The following is a 21267-nucleotide window of genomic DNA, read 5'->3' on the forward strand; positions in this document are numbered from 1 at the left end:
AAATTTCGACCACAGGAGTTACTCTTAACAGTCACCTGTGGAAGAAGAGGACAACCTGTGGTAACTTAACAACCATAAGGCGGCACTGCGCATAGGTATCCTTATTAAGACTTGTAGACCCAGAGTTAACCACTCAGAAAAATAGAGTCAGGAAACTGAGTTCCGACTGCTTGTTTTGGTACTAATGTAGCCCAATTGCAACTAGCTGCGGCAACAATAAAGGTAACCAAGACCCTAATTTCATCTATTCTGTTTTGTGTTCCAGAGTTCAGGTAGGGACATGTCTCATCAGGCCATTAATCCACAGCACATCCAAGATTTAAATGATTATGGTCACATTTTTGCAAAGGCCAAATAGTTGCATCAGATTCCCCATGGACATCTATATTCAACAGGGTGCAGTTTTTGCTGCCGCTCCAGTGCTCCAACTACAGGCAGCCATTGATCGCATGCCACACCCTTAACATGCAGCTTGCAACATGTACAGAGAATTATGCAGAAACATGTCCAGTTCTCTGGCAACCAGCATGATGCACCTACACTTTAGCCGTTCACCACCTACCCGATTGCTGAATGTGAGGTTACAGGCTAATTACTAGAGGCAACGGACACCCTCCATACAAATGACTAACGCCAATTCTGCAGAACTCTGGCAGAACAGATGTAATGGTTGCAACAGACATGGCATTTAAGCAACAATTTTGATGCTTTCTGATGATGATACATTGAGTAAACTATTCAGAGTAAACTAGGGTGCTAATGCCACAAGACAAAATGCTGCACAAGCTGCAAAGTAACTCTTTCATGGTCTCAGACATGCTATGCTTCTCCAACTTGGTCGCAGACCATCCAATATCAAAACTCTTGATGCACATTAGTGCAGCTTCCTTTTGTGGTCTTGAGATCTGGTGAGCATTCCAACTTCCAACAAAAAATTTACCAGGATGTTGCCTGACACACAAAGAGAGGTTGGAGAAACTTGGTTTGTTCTCACTGGAACAACAAATGTTGAGGGGCGACCTGATAGAAATCTACAGAATTATGAGGGGCGTGGACAGAGTGAATAGTCAGAAGCCTTTTTTTCAGGCTGAAAGAGTCAATTATTAGGGGGCATGGGTTTAAAGTGTGAAGGGCAAGGCTTAAAGGAGATGGATGAGGCAAGTTTTTTTTTACACAGAGGGTGGTGGGTGCCTGGAACTCACTGCCAGGAAGGTAGTGGAAGCAGATTTGATAGTGACTTTTAAGGAGCGTCTTGACAAATATATGAATAGGATGGGAATAGAGGGATATGATCCCCGGAACAGTGGAGGGTTTTAATTCAGTCAAGCAGCATGGTTGGTGTAGGCTTGTAGGGCCAAAGGGCCTATTTCTCTGTCATAATTTCCTTTGTTCTTTGTTATATTCTCAGCAAAGCTAGAATCTGGCTACGTTTTTGAGACCTTTCGCCTGAGCTACTTTTTCCCACTGGCCCGGGATCCTTTTTACTTGAGCTCTGAGAATCAGCATGTATCACATTAAGTATCCCTGCTGCTTTCTCCATGGCAACACTTCAGCCAGAGATGATTCGTCATCCAATCACATCTTCTCTTTTACCCCTGTAGCACAAGTTGATGGATTTGGCATTCTTGCATTTGTCCTGATGAGTGAAAGACAAAGCTGCAGTAACATCTCGAGTCAGTCAATGTCTTTACCATGTCCTTGAGACAATGGTTTAGGTTTTTTTCACTCCAGGCTTGGTGTTGTGCTTAGGAACATTAGTTACCCAAGAGAATGAGGACCTGTCTGCCTATCCTCACCTATTACACTTAAACCACTTCTCCTGTGGGGCTGTACTAGAGACTCTTGCTTTTGAAATTGTGCGCCTGATGCAGGAATTAAGTGAAATTATACCTTTTTAAGTGATGAGTTCATCATTTAGATATTTCCCCCAGCAGAAATCACACCCCTCAACAACTGGGTAAGCTGCAAGTCACAGCTGCAAATAACAAGATAAAAATGAGGCCACAACTTCAAAACTCGTTGGGTCTTCCACCTCTGACTAGGCAGCTGGAGTCATCACTTCACTGACTAATCACAAATCTATCTCATTTACTTTAGCAGAGTTCCCTTGTGCTTTATTTTTAAACCATCTTATGATTAATTTATGTGTACTGAATTTAAAAGGGCACGATGTTCTGCCATTAGATGGCAATGTATCTGATATGATAGGAAGTTGGAATAAAGATGAAAAGTAAAGAATTGAATAAAAAAAAACCAAGTGATTTAGCTGCATGGAGAACTTGTGAGATGGGGATTAATCTAGTAATAGGGCAGAAGAGATTTTTTTTTTACAAGCAAAGTGGAGACAGTTGCAAAATGAGTCCTCTCAAAAAAAAACAAGACTTTTGTGCAGAAGAGAACTGTAAGTCAGACCCCAGACGTTCTGCTTTAAACGAGGAGAAAAGTTCACCAAAAGAAAGCTACAGGCCCTGTAATTATTTGCTGGATTTGGTTCATAGTTAAAACTTCTGGGTTTTTTTGGGGGAAGATGTATTTTCAGAGATAACACAAGTAGATAGATTTGGATTAATCAAGTACACTGTCTGGGCGACCATTATTGTGGTTAATTGCAAATGCTGTTCTGTACTATTGCTCTTGTGCGTTTTAAAGTTTAATAATTGTTTTATCATACGAATATCAACAAGATTTTCCTCACCCAGTTTCATTTCTTCTCACATTATCTAAATTGCAAAAATAAACAATTAAGCAACAGCATTTGAAGTTTCCTTTCTGGAGTTTGGGATGCTCTCACATTGAACATACAGTAGGGTTTATAAAAGATAACACCAATATTAAGATCCACAACCCTCCTCATGCATCACCAGCATCAACCTGATGGACAAGGAAACAAAATTAAAAGGAGGAACTGAAGCTTGCTTAATTTTTTCCAAACTTTTGTGATTACTGCCTTGAGACAGGGTAACCAAAATTATCAACTGCTAATTATGTGGGATATGATGGCTTGCAATGCTATCAGTGGCCAAATATAAACATGCATATTCCCACACCACAACTTGAAATTATAGCAAGTCAAAAAAGATTTTAATGATTGCAGCCACAGTAGCTGTGGGGAAAGGCAGGAAAACAAGTTCACTTGTTTCACTTACCCTTTAACCACCTCTTCCTCCACTGCTCCCCACACCTAGAGACAACTCAAATGAGACTTGTCCAGCAAGCCACCAAATGCTCACACCAGAAACAAGTGTCAAAACTTATGCAGAATTCAGCTAAAATTTTATAGTTAGAAAAGTTACTATCTTCATCCAATAAATATGCAGCTAAGTTCATTTTGTGGAGGATCTTGCTTGGTTCATACAAATCAACTCTAATTTTAGTTTGCCTTCAATGGTCACCAAAATGTCAGATATATCAACTTAGTTTGAGTATTTTACTAAACGCTTGACAGCAAGTAACTGACAACTGAACACCAAAGTTAAAAACAATTGTCCATAGCCATTGTATTTCTTGGTGCTTAATACTTTAAAACATTAAAATTTATACTTACTGAATCTTTTACTCAAGTTACAGACATATTTTCCATACATCATAAAGCTGATTCAGTCACTAAGATGTAATAAAAAAGTATAGCAAATAAAACAAAAAAAATTACACAAACGAGAATTCAACAATGAAGCACAGATGTTCTGCTAACAAAAATATAGCAAATTTACAGAAATAGGACTACCCAATGATGTAAATTGCATAAAGCATTGGATAGATTGTTTCATTTAATAATGTGAGAACATTACAAAGTGGAAACGATTGTGAACAGTATAGTACCAGTAGAATGCAGGTTGCAGGCAGCAGTCAAACCCCTAAAAAAGGTCAATATTTTAAACATACATCAATCCGGAGAGGAAAATTGCTACATCAGAGGTAACCTTAATAGCAAATACTATTACTGTACTAAATTATTTCTTCAAGTCTATCCAGCACTTTCCCTGAAGCCACCATGTCCTTTCAAAGTATGATTTAACTGAAATGAAGTCTTCATATTTTTCATTACCTTGTATTCTTTTCAGAGCCACATTAGAGTTCCTAGTTATTGCAATTTGTTTAAAAATCAAACCTGCTGGACATAAATGACATTGTGTAGGGACAGTTACACAATCAATGAATGATGACACATACTCCAGCAAATCACTGTTAGTAATGATTATTTACAATACAGTGACGCATGGCTTTCAATTAGAAGGATCGAGAGGCCAGCACTATCTTTTACGTATCCATCAGGTTACAACTTCCAACGTGCAATAAAACAAAATAGGCAAATTATTAATCAGGATACACAAAAATGTAGTGTCTGCAGACATTATGAGAGCCTTTAACAAAAGTGTCATATAGATTTTTTTTAGGAGAGCATGGGAAACAGAATTGAACATTGATTAGGAGGAAGAACCAGAAAAGTTATGTTCTGATACCTCACAGAGTTGAGTTCAGTGTACACTTCTGTTCACAGCGTATTCATACCAGTGATTTGGATACAGACCTATCGGGAGCGGTGTGACAATTTGAAAATAATCAAATCAATTCTTTAGAATACCAGTGAAAAGCTGCAAGGAATGCTGGCCAGATAGGGAGCCAGATACAATTTGTGCTGATATAACACACGAATTACATTCTAAATGAGTGGCTTGCTGCTGTTGAAAAACAGAGCAGATTTGGAGGGCACAAATTCAAGGACATTTAAGGCTTTCCTACAATTGATCAAGGTATGAAGAGTTAGTGACACTCTTGTATCAGGAAAGGTACAGAACATGAAAGCCAAGAAATAAGGATAAACCTATACAAAACCTGAATAAAATTTCAGTTAAATGTTGCATATTATTGTCCACACAATTGCAAGTATGATGGTGCTTTAGTGAGGATACGAAACACATTCACTAGGATGCTGTTTGGTATGAACAAATGCAACACAAGAAACACTGGGAAGTTTAAGTTTCTTCAGCAAAGAAACATAGGATTTCAGGAGCATATATACTTATGATAGGATGGAGTAGAATGGGATAGTAGAAGTATACTCGTTCTAATAGTAGGGGCCCCAAAAACAAGGAACCAAAGAACAAAATTAAATACAATATTGAGCAGTGAAAGCTTTTTAAGAGGCTCGAGGCTGCGGAATTCACTGCCAGAATAAATAGTTAGGGCGCTAACTATACCAACATTTATGACTAGAATTGATAGGTGGATTAAAGGAAGTAGGATACAGGAACAGGGCCAGCAAATGTGATCAGGACCTTTTTGCATGGGGGGTAAATGCTTAGATAGATTGGTTGAGGCAGATAGCCCATTTCTATGCTGTAACTTCCATATATTCTACCAACTAACTTTCTCCCACTATTTATTCTGAGAGCAAACAAGATGGCATTGCCATTACTTTCAGCTGTCCCAGGAATCATTTCCCATTTTTCTCTCCTTTCAAAACAACAGCAGACTGAATATTTTACAATACGAGTGGCATCATTGGACAAAACATAAACGTGGAATTTTAGTAACCATGTCATTTATTTAATGCAATCCCCATATGAACTCAGAGATACGAATTAAGTTACCATTAAGTCATCAGCCTCTTGCTGAAGAGCAGCGATGGCATACGGAGGCCCTAACAAAAAGGAGAGAAAAATTGAAAATGTGATGGCTAACAACTAATTAACAGGAGACAACCCATCTTATAAACACCAACATTATTTGTTTTGGCTACATGCCTATACAGACTATTTAAAAGTAGATTTGTTGGAATCCTGTGGGGAAGTGTTCACTTCCAACACTGCGGATTAATGTACAAGATATTCGCTGTTTTACTATATACAAGTCTGAAGTCCAAGAAAATACAACAAAATCAAAACACATACCATTAAAAATGGTACTCCCTGTCCTTTCTGTGTTTCATTCTATAATATTTTTCTTCACTGTAACTGTGTCCTTTCCCACTCTTTTCAGAATAAGTATGCCGAGGATCACTATTACTAGAGCGATACCTCCTGGATTCATAAGGTCTTTCTCGGTCAAAATTATCTCCTTTGCGGCTTCTGTCTGTATAATGATCTATCCGAGGAGAATTTTCATAATGACTTCTTTGATAACTTTGCTGCCTCCTTTGATCATAATCCATTTTTTTCTTTTGATAATAACTATCACAGGAACTTGGACTTCTAGAACGCTCTCGACTCCTGGAGCGATCCCAGCTCCTGGAGCGACCCCAACTCCTGGAGCGATCCCGGCTTCTTGAACGATCTCGCAGAGATCCGCTTCTTTCTCTAAATCTCCGATTTTTCCTTTCTCTGGAATATTCATGCTCCCTTGTTAAAGGAAATAAGAGGAAAATTCATTACTGTAAGCCATTCAATGGGTTAATAACACAAAAATGTTCTATTTTGATGTGTGTAATTACAAACAAACTGTTGTACTGCAAGCTTGTGGAAACCAAAATTCTATGCTTCGAAAACAAAAACAATCTTAATGTAGTCAATGCATTTTACCTGTTGGCTGAATTGTTAAGCAAGCTGGATATTTTTTTTAAATTACCATATTCCTGAGTGTTCAGCCTCTCCCCTGTGACTCTGATCCGGAGAACAGTTAGAATCACTGAAATTATCTTGTGCAATTGCTTTAGACTTTTTAACAAAAGAAACAAGCCGAAGTAAAGTCCCATAATCTTCTGAATCGTCATCTGAAACAGACAACAAAGTTATCCAGAAATGTGTCCTGCTTTTCTTTATTAGTTACGCAAATTTAGGTTTGCTCCTACTTTTAAAAAAGCTTAATAGTATTACTTGAAATTTATTTTTAAAACATTTTAACAACAGATGGTTTACGAAACTAGCAATTTAACACCTATTGCTAATGAGGTCAGAGTCTTAAATGATTGCAGTCGAAGTAACAAGCAAGTCCACTCTAAAGTGACTGCTGTGACAGCCAAGTAAATAAAAGCTACCAAACAAGTATCATCTTTAATGCACCTTTCTGTAATTCCTCTCCTTTCCTAAGTGCCAGCTGAGGCTCAGTTGCCTCTGAATCATTATATTCTGGGTTCAAGTCCTATTGAAAGGCTTGAGTGCAAAGGTTAAGGCTAACACCGCAGTCAGTACCAAGGAAGCACTGTACGTTTGTAGATGTCATCTTTCAGATAAGCTGATAACCATCTGCCTGCTTGAGTAGATCTAAATGGTGCTACTTTAAAAGAAAGCAGGGAACATCACAAAAAAGTTGTTTATTCAATCATTAGCACATTACTGTTTGTGCGAGTTTACTGCACATCCTTCATTGCAACAGTGACTACATTTCATAAGAACATAAGAAATAGGAGCAGGAGTAGGCCATCTAGCCCTTCGAGCCTGCCCCACCATTCAATAAGATCATGGCTGATCTGTCGTGGCTCAGTTCCACATTCCCGCCCTCTCCCCATAACCCTTAATCCCCTCGCTTATCAAAAACCCATCAACCCGCTTCTTAAAAATATTTAGCGAGGCAGCCTCCACCACTTCAACGGGCAGAGAATTCCAGAGATTCACCACCCTTTGAGTGAAGAAGTTCCTCCTCAACTCCGTTCTAAACTGCCTCCCCTTTATCTTGAGGCTGTGCCCCCTAGTCCTACTGTCCTTTCTGAGCGGGAAGAGTCTCTCCACCTCTATCCTATCCATCCCATTCATCCTTTAATACGTCTCAATGAGATCTCCCCTCATTCTTCTAAACTCTAACGAGTACAAGCCTAGTTTATTCAGCCTCTCCTCATAGCTCAACCCCCTCAACTCCGGTATCAGCCTAGTAAACCTCCTCTGCACTCCCTCCCAAGCCAAAATATCCTTGCGTAAGTACAGCAACCAAAACTGCACACAGTACCCCAGCTGCGGCCTCACCAATGCCCTATACAGCCGCAGCAAGACCTCCCTACTTTTACATTCAATCCCCCTCGCTATGAAGGCCAGCATCCCATTAGCCTTCCTGACCACCTGCTGTACCTGCAGGCTGGGTTTTTGCAATTCATGCACAAGGACCCCGAGGTCCCTCTGCACCGTCGCCTGCTGCAGTTTTTCGCCACGTAAATAATAGTCCTTCCTGCCATTATTCCTACCAAAGTGGACCACCTCGCACTTACCAACATTAAATTCCATTTGCCATTTCCTGGCCCATTCGCCCAGCCTATCTAGATCCTTCTGCAGACTCTCCACACCGTCCGCGCAATTTGCCGTTCCCCCAATCTTGGTGTCATCAGCAAATTTTGACACCATACACTCGGTTCCCTCCTCCAGATCATCTATATAAATGGTAAATAGCTGAGGCCCCAGCACCGACCCCTGGGGCACTCCACTAGTCACCAACCGCCAATCCGAATAGCACCCATTGACCCCCACTCTCTGCCTCCTATTTGACAACCAATCCTCTATCCACGCTAACACCCTACCCCCAACTCCATGTCCCCTTACCTTCTGCAATAACCTCTTGTGAGGCACCTTGTCAAACACCTTCTGAAAATCAAGAAAGACCACATCCACTGGCTCTCCTCTATCCACCGCCCTAGACACATCCTCATAGAACTCCAATAAATTTGTCAGACACGACTTCCCCTTAACGAAACCGTGCTGCGTCTGCTCTATCAAGCAATTCCCCTCAAGATGCCTCGCTATTTCCTCCTTAATGACGGATTCTAACATTTTACCTACAACAGACGTTAAACTAACCGGCCTATAATTCCCTGCCTTTTGCCTGGCACCCTTCTTAGACAACGGCGTAACATTAGCCGCTTTCCAATCTTCCTGCACTTCCCCAGAATCCAGCGACGTCTGGAAAATAACCACCAAGGCATCCACTATCACCTCCGCCATTTCTTTCAGAACCCTCGGATGCATTCCATCTGGTCCTGGGGACTTGTCCACAATCAGTCCCTCCAGTCTGTCGAGCACCGCCTCTCTAGTAACAATAATGTCATTGAGACCCTCCGGTCCTACCACCTTTCCATCGCTAACACCCGGCAAATTATTCACGTCTTCCTCCGAGAACAACGAAACAAAAAGCTTATTCAAGACCTCAGCCATTTCCCCATCCCCCACCACTAAGTCCCCCCTCTCATCCTCTAAGGGTCCAACGTTCACCCTAGCCAGCCTCTTCCTTTTTATATATTTATAAAAACTCTTGCTATCCTTTTTTACATTAAGCGCTAGCCCAGCTTCATAGTTTCTCCTACCCTTCTTTATCAACTTCTTTGTCAATCTTTGTTGACATTTAAACCTCTCCCAATCCTCTTCTCGCCCACTACTCTTAGCTACTCAAACGCCTCCGCTTTTAATTTAACACTTTCCTTCACCTCCTTCGTTATCCACGGCTTATTACCTCTCCTCCTACGGTCCTTTTTAACCATCGGAATAAATTTCTGCTGAGCACAAGAAAGATCTCCTTAAAGATCCTCCACTGCTCCTCAGCAGACCTACCTTCCAACGCGCTCCCCCAGTCAACATTCGCCAATTCTTCTCTCATCCTACCGTACTCCCCTCTGTTCAAACAAAGGACGCATGTCCGGGAACCCACTTTCTCCTCCTCCATCTGCACCAGAAACTCCACCATACAATGATCACTCTCCGCAAGAGGATCCTTCACCGCAAGGTCCCTAATTCTACCCGCCTCATTACATAACACATTTCAAAAGTACTTAACTGATTCTAAGCACATTGATGATCAGGTGGTCATGAAAATTTAAGCCCTTTTTTCATTTTGATACCTCCTCTGCTTGCCCATTAAACTAGGAGACCCGCCTCCCTCACTCTCAATCTTTTTGCCGCTGAACTGCAAACTCTATCATTTCCCCTCCTAGCCCCCGTGTTAGTTGAAATTATTTACAGGCCTCTTTCCTGGATAAAAACAAAATACTCCGGATCGGGAAATCTGAAATAACAGGAAATGCTGGATCAATTCAGTCGGTCTGGCAGTATCTGTGAAGATAGTAACAGTTTTCTGTTTTAATCTCTTTCTGGATGTCGTCTTTTAAATCTACCATTGTCATCCCCTCTTCATGCGTCTCCAAAGCCCTTGGCCCCACCAATTTAGCAAATTACCCTCCCGTCCTCTCCAAAGCTCTTGAACTTTTGTCATCTCCCAAATTTATGTCCATCTTTTCCAGAATCTGATGTTAGAATTCTTCGAGTTAGCTTTTTCATCCCTACCACAGGACTGAAATGGCCCTGACTAAAAATCACGTGACAATCCTAGGTGACTGTGACAAAGTTAAATTTTCTCTCCTTGTGCTTCTTTACCTGTTTGGCCAACCATACCATCCTTCTCCAATATCTCTCTACTATCAGGGAACCTGCAGATTTAAAATACTTGGATTTCCAAAAAAATAAGGTACTGCACAAATAGCTACTTAGTAAGATAAGTTTTAAAATAGGGAAATCTTGCTAAAACTGCACAAGGCACTGGTTATACCATACCTGAAATATGGGAACAGCCTTGGTTCCCTTATCGAAGGAAAGATACACTGGTGTTAGAGATAGTCCAGAGAAGGCTCACAGGGTTGATCCCAGGTATGGAGGTCAAGTAGCTTGGGCTTGTACTTATTGAAGTTGAGAACTGGTGACCTTATTGAGACATACAAGGTTCTCAGGGGGTTGGTAGGTTGTTTCCCTTTGTGGGAGAATGGAAACTGACCTCATATTCATGCCATTACTAAAAAAAAATGCCTATTTTCACAAAGAACAGTAGTGCACAGGAACAGGTCCTTTGGCCCACCCAGTCTGTGCTGGCACAGGTGCCTCTCTAATGTAATTTTTTTGGCTTCTACGTGGTCCATCTCCCTTTATTCCCTGTCTATTCATGTATCTATCCAGATGCCTCTTGAACGTTGCTGCAGAATCTGCTTCCACCACCTCAGCTGGCAGCGAGTTCCAGGCATTCATGATGTGTGTGTGAAAAATTTCTCTTTTAAACTCCCCCCCTCACTTTCAACCAATGCCCAAATAATTGACCCTTTGAACCTGGAAAAAAGACTCTGACTATCCATTCTATCCAAGTCTGTCATAATCATGTAAACCTCCATCGGATCCTCCCATACCCTCCAACGTGCCAATGAAAATAATCCAAGTTTGTTCAACCTTTCTTCATAATCCATATCCTCCAAACCAGGCAACATCCTGGTAAATTTCTTCTGCACCCTTTCCAAAGCCCCAACATCCTTCCGGTAGTGTGGCGACACAATACTCCAAATGCAGCCTAACCAAAGTCTTAAACAGCTGCAACATGATTTTCCAATTCCCATACTCAACTTCCTGACCAACGAAAGCCAGTATGCCATATACCTTCTTGACCACCTTGTCCACCTGAGTTGCCACCTTCAGGAAACTGTGAATCTATGCGCCTAGATCCCTCTGTATGCTAATATTTCTAAGGGCTCTACCATTTACTGTATACTTTCCTTCTGCAGCAGACCTTCCAAATCGCATCACCTCACATTTGTTTGGATTAAATTCCATCTGCCATCTTTCGGCCCAGGCTTCCAGCTGATATATATCCTGCTGTATCCTCTGACAATCCATCTCACTATCCACTGCTCCCCCAATTTTTGTATTATCTGCAAATTTACTAATCAGACAGAGGCCCCAGCACTGATCCTTGTGGAACACAGCTTGTCAAAGACCTCCAGTTAGAAAAGTACACTTCCACTTTCTGCTACTTTCTATGCCCAAGCGAGTTTTGTGTCCATATTACCAGCTCATCTTGGATCCCATATGACTTCACCTTCTGTATCAGCCTGCCACAAGGAACCTTATCAAAGGCTTTACTAAAGTCCAAATATACAACATCCACCAGCCCTCCCCAGTCAGTTTTTCTTGTCACTTCTTCAAAGAACTCAAGCAAATTTGTGAGACACAACCACTCCTTCACAAAACCATGATGCCTATCGCTAATAAGCTTATTCCCTTCTAGATGTGAGTAAATCCTGTCCCTAAGAATCTTCTCCAATAGTTTCCCCAACACTGATGTAAGGCTCACAGGCCTGTAATTTCCTGGATTGTTTCTTCTGCCCTTCTTAAACAGATGAACAATCATATTTCACCTTTGGGACAATGGCCTAACTTTACCCATCTCAGCTGAAGCCTTGTTCATGCCACTGTTTCCTCTATACTTCACTATTCAAATGCACTACCGGATAGTGGATCACTTTACTCTCCGTGAACTTGAAGTTATTAAAACTCTGCTGCCCATGACTTAAATTGCACTAAGTACTGCTCAACTATAACTCATGTGCTCATTGACCTACATGAAGCTCTCAGTCAACGTTTGATTCCAAAATTCTCATCTGGTTTTAGGCTGCAACTCTCCCTAACCCTCCAGGGTATCCACACTCCTCTAATTCTGGCCTCTTGAACATCCTCCCTACACATCTCTGCCTCTCAGTTTTACTTTGTCTCTTCAGAATTTCTTATAATCTAACTCTTATAACAACCTCACCTAACATGTCCTCCATGTGGCTATGTTATTTTGTTTTATAATGCTCCCATGAAGTGCATTGAGATCTTATATAGCACCTTTAACGTAAAAATAAATTGTAACCCAAAATCTACGATAGTCTAGGATCTCTGCTCTCAGTGTACTTAGGAGGCAATGACTTTTCTTTTTAAACTTTCACTGGCAATAACTACCACAATGTTAGTGTTGCAAACTGCGGAATGTCTAGGTTAACACATGAACATGTGGAAATCTACAGCACAGTCATAATTCACGAAATAAGAACGCCCCCACCCCCACCCCACCAAAACCGAACAATGTTCTGATTAGTAAATTTGAGCTTCAGCTGCTTTTGAAGCTGATTGCAACACTGATTAGGAACTCTGTACTTGCCATTCCTTGGGAGTCTTTCTATCTTTTTTGAATTAAACACTAAAATAAAACCAAAATACTACGAATGTTGAAAATCCGAAATAAGTGGAAAGTTCTGAAGTATCATACGGAAATGTTAACTCTATTCCTCTATCCACAGATGCCACCAGGCTTGCCATGTTTTTCCAGCATTTTCTGTTTGTGTTACTGCTTTTGAATATCCGTCCTGATTTCTTGTTCCATTTCACCCTCATCCCCAACCACAACATAGGCAATTAACAGGCGACCCAATAGCAAAATCAGTTTGGAGAATTAGTGATGAGAAAGTTATAAGTACAGGTTTTTAAAATAAATTTTTTAAATGGAATTGTGTTCAAGAGCGTAACATACCTTGATAATTCTACCTCCTTTTACAATTCACACGTAGAAGTACATTTATTTATAGGAAGGATATCTATTCATATTAATTAAAATATAATAGTTGGGCTAATATTTAGTTATATCACAGAACACTTACCTTTGCTTTGATTAGTGGTTGAAAGAGCTCCTACACTATTAAATTCTCTTGAAGGTTCCATCGTGCTTTGCAGGGTTCCCAGAAAACCTGGTTCCCTTTAAAACAAACAACCTATTAGTTTTAGGATGTAAAAACATCAGTTGAATTTACAATTTATGACTCAATAGATTGAAGATGAAAGGTAAACCTCCATCAAAATGCCAAAAATATTTTGCATTTTTGAAAGATGCACAGCACAGACAAGATCTTTCTGAATACTGGGATTTAATAAATAGACTGGCCTGCAGTTTCCATTATACTGTGCTGTATTTTAAACGCAGAGGTTTCTGTGGCTGCAAACATGCACCCTGGATAGTATAATACCATTCTGGTGCCAGGGTCAAGGATGTCACTGAGCAGCGGCAGAGGACTTCAAGGAGGGAGGATGGACTGTTGGAGGTTGTCTTCCATATTGGTACCAACAATATAGATAGAAAAAGGGATGAGATCCCACGGGCAGATTTTAAGGTGCTGGGAAAGAGACCAGCAAGCGGCATCTTAATACGTAACAATCTTTGGATTATTCACTGGCTGCAGAAGTGGTGCAAGAGGAAGGGCTTTAGATTCCTAAGTCTTTGTAACCACTAGGGGAAAGAAAAATCAGTATAGACCAGATGGGTTGCGCCTCAACAAAGCCAGGACTATTCACCCCTAGGGGCAGTTGGCTATTGCTGTCAGGGAGATTTTAAACTGAAGTGAAAAGGGGATGGAAACCAGGTTGTATTATTAGGAAGGATAAACAGAATGTAAAAAGGATTAGGAGAGAGAGTTGGCACTACAGTATGAAAGTATAACATATTGGATCAGGTCAGACTGAACAGCAAAACTGAACTCAAGTTTACAGTTCATATGTGCCAATGCACCAAGCTAGGTAAATAAGGTTATTGAACTGCAAAAGCAAATACAGGCAGTAACATGTTTTTGTGACAATTAAAGAAATATGGATACATGAATTCTGCATAGTATACTGCCACTCTGGTGCCAAGTTCAAGGATATCACTGAGTAGGTATTAAATAGTCCTATATACAAATTGTGACAGGAAAGGAAAGAAGAGGGATGGTAGTATTCATTTAGAAAAAATATTAATGTTGAGAAGAGGGACTGTCCTGGAACAATCACGAGCAAAATCCATTTGGTTGGTGTTAGGTTACCATCTGTGGCCCTGAGGAGATGCTTGGAGGCCACCTCCTGTGAAGACACGTCCACCTAGCACAAAGACACGGCGATGATGGAAGAAGGCACATGAGATCAGCCATCGTAAAGAACACCAAATTCAAACACAAGACCACTGGAAATGGCAGAGTTCAAAGGAAAAAAGAGTCGGACCCAGCACAGCAGTCTGGCCAAGTTCAACTGTACGGGTTGTATCAGAGTCTCGGACAGACAGTATGATGTTAATAAGTTCTATTTATTTTAAATAGCATTTTGATAAAGTTCTCGGATTGAACAATGAATAAACTCTTGCTTTTTGTCCATCTCACAGCTACTCAGTGACATCCTTGACCTTGGCATCAGAGTGGCAATATACTATGCAGGATGCACGTACCCAGCTAACACATCATATTGCTGGGCATATTCCACCAACAAATGGGAAAGGTACAGAACAGCATATTGCAAGAAAGTTAGAGAGGTGCAAAACCTAGTGTATGACAGTGAAGAACTTACATTATCTTACAATAAACTGGAATAGCAAAAAACAAAAGAACATTCAAAGAATTGATTTGATCAGGTGACAGAGGATCGGAGAGGGTAATGCAGCTGAATCTATATACAGATTTTCAAAAAATGTTGGAAGTGTCACATAAGCTCACCTTTGCTGACAAGCCTATGGAATAAAAAAAATGACAGCATGGATACACACCAGAGAGTTCAATGTCAAATGTGGGGAAATTACTCAAGATCGCTGTCAAGGACAAAATTAATTCTCATTTTGAGGAAGATAGTGGAGTAGTAGTATTATCACTGGACTAGTAATTCAGAGACCCATGTTATAGAGTCATAGAGATTTACAACATGGAAACAGGTCCTTCGGCCCAATTTGTTCATGCTGCACTTTTTTTAAACCCCTAAGCTAATCCCAATTGCCCGCATTTGGCCCAAATCCCTCTATACCCATCTTATTCATGTAACTATCTAAATGCTTTTTAAAAGACAAAATTGTACCTACCTCCACTACTGCTTGTGGCAGCTTGTCCGAGGCACACAAGGATGCCTCTGTCTGAAAAAATTGTCCCCTCTGGATACTTTTGTATCTCTCCTCTCTCACCTTAAACCTATGCCTTCTAGTTTTAGACTCCCCTATCTTTGGGAAAAGGTATTGACAATATAGCTGATCTGTGCCCCTCATTATTTTATAGACCTCTGTAAGAACACCCCTCAGCCTCTACGCTCCAGAGAAAAAAGTCCCATTCTACCCAGCCTCTCCTCATAATTCAAGCCACTAAGTCCCATTAGCATTCTAGTAAATCTTTTCTGCACTCTTTCTAGTTTAATAATATCCTTTCTATAATAGGGTGACCAGAATTGCACACAGTATTCCAAATGTGGCCTTATCAATGTCTTATACAACTTCAACAAGACATTCCAACTCCTGTATTAATGTTCTGAGTAATGAAACCAAGCATGCTGAATGCCTTCTTCACCACTCTGTTCACCAGTGACTCCACTTTCAAGGAACTATGAATCTGATTCATTCTATTGAACCTGGTTCAAACATGGCAGCTAGTGGAATTTAGATTAACTATGGAATCAAAAGCTACTTTACTGGTAACCGTGAAATCATGTTGTTAAAAAACCCATGTGGTTCACTGGTCTGGCCTACATGTGATACCAGAAAGCACACCTAAACTAACGTGGTTGACTACAATTATCCTCTGAAGTGGCTTAACAAGCCACACAGTTATGTCTAATTGTTCAAAGTCTACAAAAATGAAAGAAACCAAACAGATCTTGACCTAGTCACCGGAAGCGACAAAGGCAAACCCAGCCCTGCTAACTCTGCAAAGTACTCCTCACTAACATCTGGGGGTTTAGGCTAAAATTGGGAGATTCGTCCCACAGACTGGTCAAGTGACAGCCTGACTAGGCTCACAACGCCAGAGACCCGGGTTCAATTCCTGGCTTGGGTTGTGTCTGTGCGTTCTCCTCGTGTCTATGTTGGTTTCCTCCCACAATTCAAAAGACATGCTGGTTAGGTGCATTGGCCATGCTAATTTTCCCTCAGTATATTTGAACTGGCGCCAGAGTATGGCGACTTGGGAATTTTCACAGAAATATCACTGCAGTGTTAATGTAAGCCTACTTGTGACTAACATATAAACTTAACTTTAAACTTTACGCTCATTCTACCCCCTCAGTTGATTAATCGGTTCTCCATGTTTACATCATTTGGAAGCAGCAGAGAGGACAGCGAGGACACAAAGTATTCTCCGTGGGGGCTTCAGTCACCAACAGTGGCTTAGTAGCACCACGGCTAACTGAGCCCTAAAAAGACTCAGCTGGAATATATCTTCAGTAAATGGTGAGCGAACCACGAAGAAGGAAAAACCTACTTTGCCTCGTCCTCACCAATCCCCTAGTTTCAGAAGCATCTGTTCTTGGCAGCATTGGTAGGAATGATCGCTTCTCAGTCTCTGTGAAGACAAAGTCCTGCTTTCACATTGAAAGTATTCTCCATCAGGTTGTGTGGCACTAGTACCATGCTAAATGGTATTGATTTCAAATTAATTGAGCAACTCAAAAAAATTGAGCCCCCATGGGGTGCTCTGAAACATCAACAGCAGAATGGTCTACAACCACAATCAGTAACCACATGGCCTGGCATATCTCCCACTCTGTTAGCAAGCTGGGCACCACCCAGTTCAATGGAGAGTGCAGCAGCACTAGACAAAGCTAAAATTAAGATGACAATCTAATGAAACTACACAGGATTATTTGCATGCTAAACAATGGAAGCAGCATGCGACAGAAGTAGAAGATCCCACAACCAACAGATCAGATCAGAATTGTGCAGTCCTGCCACATCTAGTCATGAATGTTGATGGATAATTAAACAACTAGGCACCACAAAGATCCCCATCTTAAATGATGGGTGTGCCCAACACATTCGTGCAAAAACAAGGCTGAAGTATTTGCAATCATCTTCAGCCAGAAGTGCTGAGTGGAAGATCCAGCACAGCTTCCTCCGGAGATCCACAGCATCACAGGTGCCAGTCTTCAGCTAATTCGATTCCCTCCATGTGATATCAAGAAACGCTGAAGGCATTGGATACGCAAAGGCTACAGGCTCTAAACGTTCCAGCAATTGTATTGAAGACATGTGCTCCAGAACTAGTCTGCCTTGAGCCAAACTGTTCCAGTATAGCTACAACATCAGCATTTATGCAATAATGTGAATAATTGTCCAGGTATGCCCTCCTCATAAAAAGGACAGAAATCAAACCCAGCCAATTACTGCCTCATCAGTCTACTCTCAATCAAAGTGACAGTGCTATCAAGCAGCCCTCGCTCAGCAACAATCTGTTCAATGATGCTCAGTTTGGGCTCTGTCAGATTTCTGACCTCATTACAGCCTTGTTAACCTTGAGTCAAACACAGACAAAAGAGCTTAACTCCCGAGGTAAGATGAGAGTGACTGCCCTTAACATCAAGGCAGCATTTGACCAAGTATGGCATCAAGGAGCCCTAGTAAAAGTAAGTGTCTAACTTCACCGGTTCGAGTTCTTTAATGAAGGCAGTGCAATAGGTGTTGCATACAATGATTTACAAAAGACACTTGATAACGTGACAGAGTTAGGTGAAAAATAGAAGTATATGGGATATTACCATATAATTGGTGAAGGGTTATCAGGCAGAAAGTAGTGGTAAATAATTTTAAAAAAAAACTGGAAGTATATGGGCAGTGGCCAATATGAAACCTGCTTGACAAATTACAAATAAAATGACCTGGAAATCAGGAGCAAGGTAGTAAACAGTGAGTAGGAGAGTAGCAGATTTCAGAGGGACGTGTGAAATTGGCAAATAAATGGAAGTGTGAAGTAATGTTTGTTGCAATAAAAACAAATATTTTGATGGTCATGCAAATGCAAGGCACAAGGGAGTGCATATTATAAACCATTAAAGGTCTTGTACGGCAAGTTCACACATGGGATACTTACCTTTGAATATAGGCACTACGTGAAAAATGTCACAACAAATCTCTTGCAATGCCTTTTTTTCACCTCCTCCACTCTCACATCCAACAATAACCGCAAGGGGCTCATAGACCTGACACCTAGATCAAGACCATCTGATCAGATGCCTCTCCCATGTTTCTATGTTCCATTAGCCCACTAAGCTTCTTACTGCCCTCGACTTGGAACTTCAATCTCTTTTCATGCCCTCTCCAAGCTCATCCTACCCACTGGACCCATCTTCTTAATCAATATTCCCACTAAAGATCTAACCATATAATTCCCCTTATTGTCCTCACATGAACCAATATAGTTTATGATTCTCTCTTACTTTAGTTGCTGTCCCACTTTAAAATTTGCTGACTTATTCCTGCTCCTTAGGAAACACAACCATTGACCACACCCTGCAAACCTTCTCCAACCTCCCATTCCTCAACAAAATCCTTTTTCCATTTCCATTTTCCAAATCTGTGCCTATCTTTTCTGGCCTCCATGTTTGAACTATTCCAGTCCAGTTTCCATGACATTGAAACAGCATGTTATTTTTGGCTTTGATAGCTACGTGACAATAACAAATCTATCCCTCCTTTTGTTTTGCAATCTGTCTTCTGTCTTTGACACAGCCAGCAACACCATCATCCTCTTTGCCTCTTTATCGCCAAGCTAGATGGGACCATTCTCATCCGTTTCCATTCTTACCTATTTAATCACCATTACAGTATTACATGCAATGGCTTCTCTTCCCTCTCCTGTATCATCACTTCAAGTGGCCCAAGGATCTATCCTTGGGCCCCTCCTATTTATTATCTATATGCTGTCCTTCCGGTAGCAGAGTGTTAATTTTCACATATGCATAGTTAACACCTAGCTCATCCTCACAACCATCAAGCTGAACTCCTCCATTGTTACTAATTTAAATTATTAAAGAGCAGAAGTTTCCTCCAACTAAACACTGATTGGGTGGACTGAAGTCATTTCCCTCAATCTTTTATTCCCTAGCTACTGACTCCTACTCTGTCCCTGGGAATAGTCCAAGAGTACTGGAAGCAAAAACAATTAAGGATTTCAAAGGGAAATTGGACAGACACTAAAGGTAATAAATTCTTAGCGGTACAGGGATTGAGCAGGTATTAGGGCTGACAAGACTGTTCCACAGGAAGCTGAAATGGACTTGATGGACTAAATGCCCTCCTCCTGCACCAAACATGACTATTTGACAAGATGAGCTTCTGACCAGACTGTCATTAACAGACTGCTTATTTCCACTTACGTTACATTGCCTAGCTTTGCCCTATCTCTAAGGCCTGGATAGAGTGGACATGGGGAAGATGTTTCATTAACAGGAGAGACTAGGATCCAAGCGTATAGCCTCAGAATAAGAACTGAGATAAGGAGGAATTTATTTAGCCACAAGACGGCAAATCTGTGGCCACAGATTCCACATTGCCACAGAAGGCTGTGGAGGCCAAGTCATTGAATGTATTTAAAAGTTAGAAAGACTTTTGATTGTTAAAGGGATCAGAAGTTATAAGGAAAGGGGGAGAATGAGATTGAGAAACTTATCAGCTGTGATTGAATGGCAGAGCAGACTCAATGAGCCAAATGGCCTAATTCTGCTCCTATATCCTACGGTGTCAGTTCATCTGCTGCTGAAAACCCTCATTCATGGCTTTGTTACTTCTAAACTTCATTATTCCAAGACACTCCTGGCTGGTCTTCCACATTTTACCCTCAGTAAACTTGAGATCATTCAAAACTCTGTTGTCCAAGTCTTGACTTGCACGATTCACCTCTCATCTTGGGCTCCCTGACCTACAATGTCTCCAAGAAAGAACTGTGTTCATTTTAAAATTCTCATCCTCATTTTCAAGTTCCTCCCTTGGCCTCACGCCTCCCAACATGTGTAATCATTGCCAGCTTCACAATCCCTCCTTGATACCTGCATTCATTTCATTGTGAATTCTTGAACATCAGACTTGAATTGCTCCATCATGGATGGTCTTCAGCTGACTTGGCCTTCAGGTTCCTGAATATCCTTCATACACCTTTACCTCATTTTTTTTCTTTATGATACACCTTAAAACCTATCTCCTTGACAAAGCTTTTGGTTATCTCGCCCAACATTTCATCATACCACTGTCATGCATTTTTTAATCCTCCTGTGAAGCACCTTGTAACATTTCATTACTTTAACACACAATACAAATTGCTCAGTTAACATATTCCCAGTGAAATGAAGAGCTGGAGGATTGTCTACAAATTTTGGATATCATCACTTTAGGAGGTCAAGGTTTTTAAAATGGTACAATGGCGGCTTACTAGATGACAGCATGGATACGAGATTTCAGTCATGGGGAGAGATTGGAGACGCTTTCTTCACAGCAGGGACAATTAGGGGGAAAACTAATACTGATATCTAAAATGAGAAATTTATTAGAGCAAGTCAGGAGACAGATTATTCTGATAATGGGTCAGTATCCAGTCACAAATTTTAAATAATTGGTAAAAGAGGAAAAAGGAGAAAAAAGACAACAATTTGCCACAGAGGATTGTTAAGATTGGTAATGAATAACCTGAAAGAACGGTAGAAGCAGATTCCATAGCTTTCACAAGGTAATTGAACATTTACTGGAAGATAGCTCATTTGCAAGGTTATGGGGAAAAATTGGGTTTGGGATTAAATTGCACAGTTC

At 40.9% G+C, this 21267-nt stretch overlaps 1 protein-coding gene across 1 annotated transcript in view; it reads right to left on the reverse strand.

Annotated features, from left to right (window-relative positions):
* Window positions 1-3491: 3491 nt before the first annotated feature.
* Window positions 3492-21267, reverse strand: part of LOC145356983 (uncharacterized) — a 39720-nt gene continuing 21944 nt past the window's right edge. The window contains exons 7-9 of the mRNA XM_080210009.1: window positions 13364-13458; window positions 6565-6709; window positions 3492-6338 (exon numbers count right to left, since the gene is read on the reverse strand). Coding sequence (XP_080066135.1) covers window positions 5894-6338; window positions 6565-6709; window positions 13364-13458 — 685 coding nt within the window. The 3' untranslated portion in view covers window positions 3492-5893. The remainder of the gene's footprint in view (window positions 6339-6564; window positions 6710-13363; window positions 13459-21267) is intronic.

The sequence above is a fragment of the Carcharhinus amblyrhynchos genome, chromosome 22 (assembly GCF_965287045.1).
Source record: "Carcharhinus amblyrhynchos chromosome 22, sCarAmb.v2.hapA, whole genome shotgun sequence".
Lineage (NCBI taxonomy): Eukaryota > Metazoa > Chordata > Chondrichthyes > Carcharhiniformes > Carcharhinidae > Carcharhinus > Carcharhinus amblyrhynchos.